Raw genomic sequence first — 12,675 nt, 5'->3', positions numbered from 1 at the left:
TTCCAGCACTGCTTCACTTGCTAACTCTGCCAACCAGTGTCAAAGTGGACGGTGGGCTTAACCTCTGCTATTAATCTGTACAAGTGCCTCCTGGGCTTTGTTCCAAGCAATATTTCACAAATGTCAGTGTTGAGAACTCCCGGCTCCCTTGAGTGGGATGCAGCCTTGTTAACTTTGAAAGGCTGGGGATGCAGAGCTGGCATGATATATACAGTGAGCGATTCCTGATTATAATCCCAATTCTCTGGAGGTCACAGAGGTATTCTCAGCAGCCCAGCCTGACTAAAGGGGAGAATGATGGCTTATAAAACCTTTCATGATTACAGTTTGGCTTGAGGCTCTACAGCAGTTAGGAGCACTGTGTTGTAGTACAAATCCTAATTGAATTGTGCTGTTCTGCCTATGTACAGCAGCTCTGTTTTGTGGGCTCAGCTGAGGCAAGTCTAGTCTAAAAATCATTTTCCTGCAGTGCACTGTTGGGATCTGCCATTTTCCATCTAGTCAACTTGGGCAGTAAAAAAGCAAACAGCAGTTTGAAAACCATAGAGGGAACAGTGTCATCTTACTGACATGCATCATCCTAAACCTAATAAGACAGGTTCGTTGGCCTTACGTATAACCCATGTATACAGCATTTTTGCAGCCTGCATTGAGGGTTCCAGCAGGGCTGGAGCTATAGAAAATGCATGTGTGTGTATGTGTCCATTCACATCTGCGTGTTTCCAGTAGGGAGTGTTCAATGTGGAGGGCCCCTCTGAACGTCATGTAGGAAACTTAAAGAAGTTTTTCACATGTGAAAGATTTTTACTTTACCTTGGAAAGACATTAAATAGAATGCTTTCTTCAGTATCTACTATTTGTTAATGTTGTTGATGTGAAAATGTTTCTGTGCTGATGGAATTTACCAATAAGAAAAATTTCATTACATGAATGAAATGGTTGTTTCCAGCATGGTGAGAGCTCCTTTGTTTTATTTAAAAATAAATTAATCCAGAAAATTGTACTTCTACTGCCTAAAACTGTTCTATTCACAGTTTTTAAAAAAAAATTGTCTCCTGCTCTGCATGCAGGTTATGAGAAGTACAATTCCATGAGAGCTGATCCAGCACTATGCTTTCTGGAACGGGTTGGCATGCCTGATGCGAAGGCCATAGCTGCTGAACAGAGAGGGACAGATATGTTAGCAGATGGTGGTGATGGGTAAGGAGGACATGAAAAAATTAATAAACTTTATCAGCATTGTATATGTTGGCACGAGTTTATATGTCATATTTTGCTTACATCTCGCCTGAGGATCTGAAGTGGTCATATGATGTAAAAAGTACCTAGAATTGTTTACACAGTTGAGATGAAATATAAATGTGTAACTTGGTACACCATACTGATGGCTTTTGTAGCTTTTTTGCTTTTGTCCAGGAAATCAGCCCCCTCTCAAAAACAATATATTTCTTGAAAATATTGCTTTTAAATATTTTATAGTGGTGAATTTGACAGAGAGGATGAAGATCCAGAATATAAGCCGACCAGAACTCCTTTCAAGGATGAAATTGATGTAAGAACTTCAACTTTCTGTAATTACAAACATATATAATTATAAGTGATTGTCCATGTTTATCTTAATGTGCAGTTCTTAAGTTTGAGAGCTACTTGATAAACACACCTTAAAAAGATTGTTTGCTGCTGTGTTTGAGATGACATATTTTTCTCCTGAAATGATAACGTATGGTCAAAACTGAAAACTAAAATAACTTCTGTCTTCTCCCCAAGGAATTTGCAAACTCACCTCCAGAAGACAAAGAGGAGTCCATAGAAATACACCCAAGTAAGACTATAGCAAAGAAATTAAAAAGGCAAAAATGGACCATTTAGTGAAAGGTGGACTGTTTATATTACCACATGAGGGGATAGGTTGTGTTTTGGGGAAAACACCACAGTAAACTTTTTACTGCCAATTCTCTTCATGCTTCACATCTTTCAAAACAATTATTTACTGTCTTTGAATAATCCACATTATGGCTTTCTGGGTTTCTAATTACACAGTAGAAATTGTGATGATAAAGACAGGATGTTTCATAATGCAGCCGTTCATGTTTTTGCCGAGATAATCTTGGAAGTTACAGATATGTTGTTTCCTCAGTATGGAGGAAAATTGCCAAGTTCAAGTGAGAATAATAAAGTGGGAAATCTTAAGCATAGGTGTTTACTCAGAGGCAGAATGATCTTCTTAGTAATATATTTAAAGATGCATTGCATTAATTTAAATACTTAGAGTATTCATAATATGTTTGCATTCATAACATTGAATAATAATGCTTGATGGTTATCTTCACAAGCATTTCTGCTTAGAGTTGGATGGTTTGATTCTATTTTTTTATTTCCTACCAATGTAGTTATCCTGTTTCTAATTTGTTATGCACCGGTATTAATGAGGCATATGTTCTTATCAGATAAAACAGGAATCCTTGTCTAGCCATCGAAACTTTGAAATGTTTAGTGGTGGTTTTGCAGTGCACAAACACTTTTCTATTCTCTAGGCAAGCACAGTGAAAGCAATGCTGAGTTAGGCCAACTCTACTGGCCCAACACTTCAACCCTGACTACCCGTCTGCGTCGCCTCATTACTGCCTATCAGCGCAGCTATAAAAGGCAACAAATGAGGCAAGAGGCACTAATGAAGACTGACCGCAGGAGACGTCGGCCTCGGGAAGAAGTGAGGGCACTAGAAGCAGAAAGGGAAGCTATAATAACTGAAAAACGACAAAAGTGAGTTTCTCAGTGATATCTTTCTTTAAATCTCGTTTGAGCTTGTGTGTCACCAGTACTGCCCTTCTGTTTTGCAAGAATAAACTAAGGGGTTTTGGGGGCATCCAAACTATGTTTGGACTCTTGTTTATTCAGTGGCCTCACTTCTCTTGCTTCTTCCTTGATTAGATGGACAAGAAGAGAAGAAGCTGATTTTTATCGTGTGGTGTCTACTTTTGGAATTATTTTTGATCCTGTAAAACATCAGTTTGACTGGAATCAATTCAGAGCATTTGCCAGGCTTGATAAAAAGTCTGATGAAAGCTTGGAAAAGTACTTTAATGGCTTTGTGAATATGTGTAGACGAGTGTGCCGAATGCCAGTCAAGCCGGATGATGGTAAGTTTTAACTGACTGTAGGAATCAACATGACTGTTAGGAGACAGTGGGACTATCGAAACTTCATGCCCAGCTGTAATGATTTTGAAATGGGTGTACGAATAATTTATGTTAAACAATACAAATTGTTGTCATTGCAGAACCACCTGATCTTTCCACTATGATTGAACCGATCACAGAAGAACGTGCTTCTAGAACTTTATATCGCATAGAACTGTTGCGGAAAATCCGTGAACAGGTTCTCCATCACCCACAGTTGGGGGAGAGGCTAAAACTTTGCCAACCAAGCTTGGATCTGCCAGAGTGGTGGGAGTGTGGTAAACATGACAAAGACTTACTGATTGGTGCTGCTAAACATGGAGTCAGTAGGACAGATTATCACATTCTGAATGATCCTGAACTCTCTTTTCTTGAGGCTCACAAAAACTTTGCTCAAAACAGGGGGACAGGTAATGCAAATACTGTCTCTTCTGTAAACCCTCTGGGTGCTGGCTGCAGTCAAACACCACCTATTGTCCCATCCACACCAGTACAAGACGAAAAGACTACAGAACAAATGGAGTCTAAAGTTGAAGGGTCTGAAAATCCAGCAGCCAAAGAAAAGTCTGATATCAAAGAGGAAACAGATGTTGCAGATAAGGACACTAAACCGGACTGTGATGCTGAGGCTGAGCCTGGCTCTGTTAAATGTGAATTGAAAGACATAGAAATGAGTACAGATGTAGACCCAAAATCTATTTCTGAGAAAGGTTCAGAGGAAGATGAAGAGGAGAAACTGGATGATGATGATAAATCAGAAGAATCCTCCCAACCTGAAGGTAACACGTTGGTCAGATCAATTCCATGTGCTTAGCACGAGGCCCACAGCTGTTGTAACTTGTGCCAGCTGGTATGTGGCACACATGGAGCCATTATGGAGCTTGAGCTGGGCTACATGTAGCAGTTCCTCTGCCCTTCCGTGTATCAGGTGGCTAGATAAACTTTCATAAAAAACATCCAGCATCACTGGGGGGGGTATTCCCCCACAAGGGATGGTTTCCAAGATAGCTTACTGAGCCAGTAAGCACGGTCTCTGTGCCAAATGAAGAAGGCTTAGGTTCTGCTGTAGTAATTACTGAACAAAAGCCTGACTTAGGTTAAGACGACCAGGCTTGACACAACATTTCTATATAGTGGGTTGACATTGGGTGGTTGGGAACTTCTGTAGTTAATGCCTGGTCATGGTTGTTATTCAGCAGGAGCAGTTTCTCAGGGTAAGAATTTTGATGAAGAAAGCAATGCCTCTATGAGTACCGCAAGGGATGAAACACGTGATGGATTCTACATGGAAGATGGGGATCCCTCTGTGGTTCAGCTGCTTCATGAGAGAACATTTGCCTTCTCTTTCTGGCCTAAGGTTGGTTGGGGGTAGAATGGCATGTGTCTTTTTCAATACCGATAAAATATGGGAAATGTGTTGTAAAATAACAGCGAGCTTTGTATGATCTCTGCACTTCTAGTGGGCAAGGGACTTTTTTCTGTGAATGATTTGTGGAATAGCATTTTATTCTTCAATTTCATACGAATTAGCAGAGGAAATTAAAAGGAATTGCTTTACTGTAAATAGTATCATTTAGTAAAACAACAAACTACTGACAGACATGAGTTCTTATAGGCTCCATAATTGTATATCAGCAGAATCACACCTCTCACAACTCTATTGATGGAAGCAAACTTCTGATTTAATTATGGATTTCATCTGCAGAGCAATCTGCAGTGTTAAGAGCAGAGATTTTGTAAGATCACCTTTTCATTTTGGGGTGAGGAGGCTGTAGAGAAGAGTATTGGTGACCTACATGATCTAAGCCATTATGTAATGTTGACAGATGTAATTGTATTAAGGTATCCTGCAAACATAAGCAGCAGTTTTAGCTAGGATAAAGCCATATCTTATTTTGGTAACAATGCAGAAAATTATCTAATATAAAATGTTTTTAAAAATATGAAACTGTAACCTCATAATAAATCTATACATAATTTAGTACTCCCCTTTGCAGTAAGGGGAGAGAGAGAAATAAAGTAGTAATAGACTTAAGCTTACTAATCACCATAACAGGGCCATCTGGTTTGGGATGGGGGGGCAGGGTGGGGAGACCTTGCTCCTAATAGGCTTATTCCTGGGGAAAGCAAGCGGTCTGTTGCAGCTGCTGAGATTTGCTAGTGGCTTTTGCACTGTTTTGCTGTTCAGGAAGCTAACTGATGCTCATATTCCCTAACCAGCAGTATTTCTCATAGTTCTGAAGTTTCTACTACTTCAGGCAGGCTAGCGTAGAATGTGCTTGAATACTGAAATGGAAGAAATCAAATGATACTTATCTTCTTTGCTTCCAGCATATATTTTGGAAACATGGACTAAAATCTTATTCCAGTCGTAGTGTAAAAGTAAAACAAAAAATCCTTCGTCTGTATAGGTTCAGCATAAGTAGACTAATAAACATAAATAGAGATTTTTAGTGTACATGCTTCAGTGAAATTTGAAGTGATAATGGGCGTGGAATGAAAATTGACATTCATTAGATGTCCCTAGGTTGGTGCCCATTTCATAATGTTGAACTTTATTAATAGTGACGCTAATGAGGATCTACTTCCTAGGACAGAACTGCAGATCCAGCCTCTTGGATCTTGAGAACCGCAGCTTTAAGATACTGATTGCAGATGTTTTGATTTTTTCCCTTCCTAACTGTTGATTTTGCTAACTACTGAAGTTTTGCAGTGTGAAACAATAGTGAGTTTCTGTTAAATTTGTCAGTTAGTACATTGTAATACAGAAAATTTGGTCTGTCTTCCTCCTTCCCCCCAATATATATATCCAGCTTTTAAATTCTAGTCATGTTTTATTCTACAGAATTGTCTGTGTATTAGCTTCTTGTAAGGCGATCAGTTTATCCTGACCTGCAAGAATAGTTGTTTTTGAATGTATTTGTTAAAGCTTTGGAAGCTAGACTGTGTCATTATACTCATTTCAGTTTAAAAGGCAACTTTCACACTGAAGGTTCATTACATACTTTCCCTTTATGCAGGACCGAGTAATGATCAACCGATTAGACAACATCTGTGAAGCAGTGCTGAAAGGGAAGTGGCCAGTAAATAGGCGCCAGATGTTTGATTTCCAGGGGCTCATACCTGGGTATACTCCAACAGCTGTGGACAGCCCTCTACAAAAAAGGAGCTTTGCAGAGCTCTCCATGGTTGGTCAAGCCAGTGTCAGTGGTGGTGAAGATATCACTGCTTCTCCTCAGTTATCAAAGGCAAGACTGCATCTTTCTCTTTCTTACATACAACATTTTATGTTGCATGTGCTTCTTTTGCATAATAGAAAAAAAAACAAAAATAGCATTTCTTTAAATAAAACAGGGAAAATAAAAAAGTCTTTCTTTGAATAAAATGAAGGCTTTGTTTTCAGAGTTAAATGTTTGGACTTGTATTTTAAATTCAGCATAGCAAACGGAGTTTTGCTAATGTTTGGAAATGCTTATTTTTCATTAGGAAGATGCACTCAATTTATCGGTTCCACGTCAAAGGAGGAGGAGACGAAGAAAGATTGAAATTGAGGCTGAGAGAGCTGCCAAGAGGAGAAATCTTATGGAAATGGTTGCCCAGTTACGTGAGTCTCAGGTGGTCTCAGAAAATGGACAAGAAAAGGTTGTAGATTTATCAAAGGCCTCACGAGAGGCAACAAGTTCTACCTCAAATTTTTCATCTGTTGCTTCAAAGTTTATCTTGCCTAATGTCTCCACACCCGTGTCTGATGCCTTTAAAACTCAAATGGAGCTGCTGCAAGCAGGTCTTTCACGCACACCCACAAGGCATCTACTAAATGGCTCTTTAATAGATGGAGAACCGCCCATGAAGAGGAGGAGAGGAAGGAGGAAAAATGTAGAAGGGCTTGATCTGTTATTTATGAGCAACAAACGGACATCATTGACTGTGGTAAGACAGCAACCTTTTTTGTCTCATATTTTTTCTTCTGTGTCTAGTACTTTCTGAATGTGAGTTTAAAGTGTTGTTATACTCTCCCTAATGGTAATATACAGTTTTTATGCAACCACCTTTTTCTTTGTGTTAATTTTTTCAACCAAACAAAATAGTGTTCATACCGTTAATATCAAGTTTTTACTCTAGCAAATTGTGGCTGAGTTTTAAGTAGCTTGTACTTACAAAAAGACTATTTTTTTTTTACAAAACATATTTATAACAGCATATATTTTGAGGCTTAAGTATGTCTTTCTTACTGTGGAGGAAAGGGAAAGTCTTGGGGACCATTAACTGGAAACGCCCAGAAACTGCTTTGTCTTTAGCTGTATGTTCTTTAATGTTCAAGGATGCTAAATTTACAAAATTCCCTAAGGTAACAGGATTGTTTTACATAGTATGCATATTTAAACCCCATTAACTCTTGCGTACGCAAAATCTCCTTGAGCATTTAGCTTCAGTCCTGAAATTATTTCTCCCAGGTAACTGTTCCCTTGAAGTGAGAAATAATACAGGTGTTAATGTTTTCAGGAGGATGCAGAAGTGACCAAAGCTTTTGAAGAAGATATGGAAGCCCTACCAGCAAGGAACATTCCATCTCCTGGTCAACTCGACCCAGACACTCGCATCCCTGTAATCAATCTAGAGGATGGGACCAGGCTGGTGGGAGAGGATGCTCCTAAAAACAAGGATTTGGTTGAATGGCTTAAACTGCATCCTACTTACACTGTAGATATGCCAAGTTATGTACCAGTAAGTATGTGATTCTAAAAGTATTGTTGTATTATCTTAATACAGAAGTTAGTTTTACAGACATCAAAATTAATTTCCTCACATTGGGCATAGTCATTGGATTTCTAACTGTTGGTTTTCAGTAGAGGTTTTCTCTTCAGCCACACTTAATATAGTATCTAAACACCCAAGTGGCACCAGGGTGTATGGGTTGCTTTTCCTTTCTTAATATATAATAATATGTATATAACAATGTGTTAAAACAGTGTTGGTGTCAAGTTCTGCAGAATTTCTTCATCTGATAAGAAAAAAGATTTTCCTGAGGTAATCTGAGGCTAAAGTAATTGGCCCCTTCTTAAAATTGTTGTGAGAAGGGGTTCCATGATCTGTGATTTTTGTCAAGAAAGTGAAAAACTAAAAAGCAATACATTTCTCTTCTTTCCAGAAGAGTGCAGATGTGCTGTTTTCCCCGTTTCAGAAGCCGAAACAAAAGAGACACAGATGTCGAAACCCTAATAAACTGGATATAAACACCTTGACAGGAGAAGAAAGGGTACCTGTTGTAAATAAGCGAAATGGAAAGAAGGTAAAATTAAGTTAGTTCAGTGGACGTCTTCAATAACGTCTTTGCACGTGGAAAGCAGGTTTTCTACCAGCAGTTACTCTTACTGGCATGTACCACCCAGTTCTTTAATTCCTTCTTTGTTCTTCTGATATGTTCATATTAATCACTTGAGTAAATAACTCCTACTTTTTGAAACTATATAGTACATTTTTCCTTATATCAGATAAAAATTTCATTACTAGCCCTGCCTAAGCTGCAGCATTTTACTAAATTTTTTAAAACGTGATCTTCTCAATTCTAGTATCATTAGGTGGTTTCCATGTAGTTTTCCACAGTCTGAACTGAAAGTCTTTACTGCCATCCTTCAGAGATGAAAGTGCACAGATAGAAAATATCCATATAAATAGTTGTTTGGTTTTGTGGTTTTTTTGAAGTATTAACCTTGTCTTTTGCATTAGATGGGTGGAGCTATGGCCCCTCCAATGAAGGACTTGCCAAGATGGCTGGAAGAAAATCCTGAATTTGCTGTTGCTCCAGATTGGACTGACATTGTTAAACAGTCTGTAAGTGAAACTCTCATTCCATGCTTCACTGTAGATTATTGCACGGAAAAGTTGAAGGCTGTGTAAATTGATTATTAAGTCTTTATCTCATAGCTGGTTTTCAGATGAGGAAATTGTAGTGTCTGGATGGGAGTTACCCAGTTCAGGGGGGATGGTGATAGGAGGCTGCTGCAGAATGGGATTGAAGTACACTTGAAAAATCAGCTACAGTAAGGCAGCCTTCAGCATTTGTTTTGCATTATTTTTTTCTTATAAGCAACAATCCTTAATAAATACAGGTATTCATACATTAGGGACTATTAAGAAAACATTTGTCATATTTATAATAGAATTCATCATCTTGGTAACAGGCAGCATCAAAGGATTAGGCTTTCTGCCTTTTATTTTACAACAGTTGTTTGAAAATAAAGGGTACAATTCTGCAAATACTCATTTTAATAAAATATTACTACTGAAGTTCACTATGAAGTACAAAGTTATAAACTCTGTAACTGCAGTATATCAGGGTGTTTTAATGAAGCTACAGAGTTTCAGCATGTGTTGTTTTACTGTTTTGCTTAAATGTAAAAAATCTGTGACTTTGCTTTCTTCAGTTTTTCTTATGTGTTCTAGTGCCATTCACTTTAGTAGCTAGCTAGTCACGATTTGCCAAGGTTGAAAAACAAAACACACTTGGAGTATGCTGAAATCCCTTCTGTTTCTTCTGTTGTCATCAGTTAACTGCTGAAAGCTATAAAAGCTAATCGAGAATAAAGCTTGGTTTTTTGCACCCCCTTTTCAGGGTTTTGTTCCAGAGTCCATGTTTGACCGTCTTCTCACTGGACCTGTTGTGAGGGAGGAAGGAGCAAGCAGAAGAGGAAGAAGGCCAAAAAGTGAAATTGCCAAAGCAGCTGCAGCAGCTGCTGCTGTAGCATCAACTTCGGGAATCAACCCACTACTAATGAACAGTCTGTTTGCTGGAATGGACCTCACAAGCCTCCAGAACCTACAGAACCTGCAGTCTCTCCAGCTCGCAGGCCTCATGGGCTTCCCGCCAGGGCTAGCAACAGCTGCTGCTGCTGGGGGGGATGCTAAAAATCCGGCTGCCATGTTGCCTCTGATGTTGCCAGGGATGGCAGGATTGCCCAATATGTTTGGACTGAGCGGATTGTTGAATAACCCGATAACGGCTACTACTGGAAATGCCACTACTGCTTCCGGTCAAGGAGAGACTGAGGATGGCGCTTCAAAAGCTGAAGAGAAGAAAAATGAGAATGAAGAGGAGAACAAAGACTCTGAGAAAAGCACAGACACTGTTTCTGCTACTGACTCTGCGAATGGATCTGTCAGTGCTGCTACTGCGGCGACTACCGCCACTGCCACCACTACCACCACCACCAACACTGGATTGCCCACAAACCCTCTGGCCTTCAATCCTTTCCTGCTGTCTACCATGGCTCCTGGCCTCTTCTATCCATCTATGTTTCTACCTCCAGGACTGGGAGGATTGACTCTGCCCGGTTTCCCAGCACTAGCAGGACTTCAGAACACAGTGGGCTCCAATGAAGAGAAGGCTACTGACAAAACTGAAGGAACTGCCTTTAAAGATGAAGAAAATCTCGAAGGCAGTGATGCAGAGGAGAGCCTTGATAAAACTGCAGATTCCTCCATTTTAGAAGATGAAATAGCACAGGGTGAAGAATTAGACTCACTTGATGGGGGGGAAGAAATAGAAAACAATGAAAATGATGAGTAACCAGTACCAGTTACAGTTAAAGTGTTTTAAACTTTTGACAAGTGGTAGTCCTACTGTTTACACTCACAGTTAATGTCCATACTTAGTTTTTATAAGCTGTTCTGTAACATAGTGTAGCAAAAAAAAAAAAGTTCAAGTCATGTTATACAGATGTGTCAAAAGGTATCTTGGTCATTAAGTATTGTGCAGTGCATTATTTATTATCCCTAGGAGAGATGAAATTTGAGAGGTGATCATGTCTTTTTAAGGAAATTGACATAATGCTCTGCTTTTTTTTTTCGTTTGGTACCATTGGTATTATGAATTAAGCAGCAATTTGTAATCAAGTGGCACTAATAGAAGGAAGTGCTGCTTAAAGGAAGGATGAAGTTATATATTTAATTTTTTTTTTTTTTTTTTTGCTGTGAAGGTCAAGATGAAATTTACCATACATATCGTACTCGCGCTTCATTTTGACTGTATGGGAGTTCACCCGTTCACATGCGCGCACACACCCACACACACACTCTCTCTCTGACAATCTTCATGATAGTGTGAATGTCTCTGTCTTGAGACGCAGCAATAATAAGGCAGCTGTTGAATGTGAAGAGTACCTTTTGGAAATTACCCGCGGAGAAGGTTCTTACAGGATAAAGCTACAGTTTAATCGTCTCGTGATCTTGTAATGCACTGGTATAAACAAAAAGAAAAAAATCAGGTACCTTTTTTAAATTAAAGGACTTTGTTACTTTAGCCACAAAGCTAAACAGCATTACCTCAACTCTAAACTAGCCTTGAAGTTTACAGACATGACTTTGTAAATGTATTGTTTTTCTTTGTTGTGATGTCTTTTTATTTTTTTTCTTTGGAAACTGCTATCATGTAAGATAAGATGTAAATTGCTGCCAACTGTAGTAATGATGCTTTTAATAAAAGTGACCCATGATATGCAGAGACGTAATTATAGAATGTAGTGTTTAGGGACATCACAACTGGTGTTCGCTTTCTGTATTTGCATTGTGGCTTTTTTATAGCATTTTTATGCTGTATTCTTTATAGATTAGTGGCTGCAAATGCTGAACTGATTGTCTTCAAGGGACTAGGCAGGAAGAGAAACCTTGAATTACCTTCATATTTTCTACTCTAAGTAACTCTACAGAAATGCACACTAAAAACCCTACTTCACTCCTTTAAAGGGGCATGAGAGACTGAGAATACTTTAAAATGTGTTCAGCATGTGATAATGTGGTACACTAAAGAACAAAAGGGCAAAAGAAAAATGAGGCTTTAATAGGCACAATATCTAGGTCATTTATCCTTGGTTAATGGGTAGAAAAACACAATGCTGTAGTGACAGCAAGGGATACAAAGGCTCTGTGGTATCCTGTAGACCAGAGCTTGTGATGCCAGAAACCACTGTGTCAAACAACCTACATGAAACTAAAACTGACCCACTTTTCATAAAAACCAGTGTCTCTTCTGGAGAGCTACCGATTTGTACCCTTTTGTGACCTTTTGATATTCGAGATAATGTACCATTTGAGAACTTCTGTTTTCACAGTGTTGTCACCTTGACACACACATACACAACCATCTCAAGAGTGAGGATAAAAGGTTAGATTTTCAGTGGAGTACATGAAAAATTAGCTATTTGAGTAGCCAGCTGTGGGTGGACCCCCATCTTAGGACTAATATTATCTGTGCTTTTGGAATGCTGGAGAGCCGCAATCCTCACTCTCTTGTCCGCTGTGAATTTGCACAAGAGCTCAAATGGACAAGTATTGCAAGGCCAAAATTCGGTCCTGAGGGGGGACGAATGAAAAGGGGTGAACTTGGCCTGAAAAGAACATTTCGTGAACAATGAAAAGTAGATGAGAAATGAAGGCTTAGGAAGTGAATTTTGTGTGAATGAATCACAGGCACGCACTGTTGAAATGAATAGATGTCAGG

At 39.0% G+C, this 12,675-nt stretch overlaps 1 protein-coding gene across 2 annotated transcripts in view; it reads left to right on the top strand.

The window, feature by feature from the left end:
- Nucleotides 1-11,108, top strand: part of CHD7 (chromodomain helicase DNA binding protein 7) — an 89,825-nt gene extending 78,717 nt beyond the window's left edge. Inside the window, exons 25-37 of one of the 2 annotated variants that reach the window (XM_059815820.1) lie at nucleotides 1,071-1,200; nucleotides 1,480-1,552; nucleotides 1,768-1,822; nucleotides 2,535-2,763; nucleotides 2,932-3,140; nucleotides 3,281-3,958; nucleotides 4,376-4,536; nucleotides 6,200-6,427; nucleotides 6,666-7,109; nucleotides 7,683-7,904; nucleotides 8,329-8,469; nucleotides 8,907-9,011; nucleotides 9,793-11,108. In XM_059815820.1, coding sequence (XP_059671803.1) covers nucleotides 1,071-1,200; nucleotides 1,480-1,552; nucleotides 1,768-1,822; nucleotides 2,535-2,763; nucleotides 2,932-3,140; nucleotides 3,281-3,958; nucleotides 4,376-4,536; nucleotides 6,200-6,427; nucleotides 6,666-7,109; nucleotides 7,683-7,904; nucleotides 8,329-8,469; nucleotides 8,907-9,011; nucleotides 9,793-10,746 — 3,629 coding nt within the window. In that variant the 3' untranslated portion in view covers nucleotides 10,747-11,108. The remainder of the gene's footprint in view (nucleotides 1-1,070; nucleotides 1,201-1,479; nucleotides 1,553-1,767; nucleotides 1,823-2,534; nucleotides 2,764-2,931; nucleotides 3,141-3,280; nucleotides 3,959-4,375; nucleotides 4,537-6,199; nucleotides 6,428-6,665; nucleotides 7,110-7,682; nucleotides 7,905-8,328; nucleotides 8,470-8,906; nucleotides 9,012-9,792) is intronic. The other variant, XM_059815821.1, reaches the window with a different exon arrangement.
- The last annotated feature ends 1,567 nt before the right edge of the window (nucleotides 11,109-12,675 follow it).

Source organism: Gavia stellata, chromosome 3 (genome assembly GCF_030936135.1).
Source record: "Gavia stellata isolate bGavSte3 chromosome 3, bGavSte3.hap2, whole genome shotgun sequence".
Taxonomy (NCBI): Eukaryota; Metazoa; Chordata; class Aves; order Gaviiformes; family Gaviidae; genus Gavia; species Gavia stellata.
Note: the sequence above shows the minus strand (reverse complement) of the source record. Positions and strands in the feature narration are given on the sequence as shown.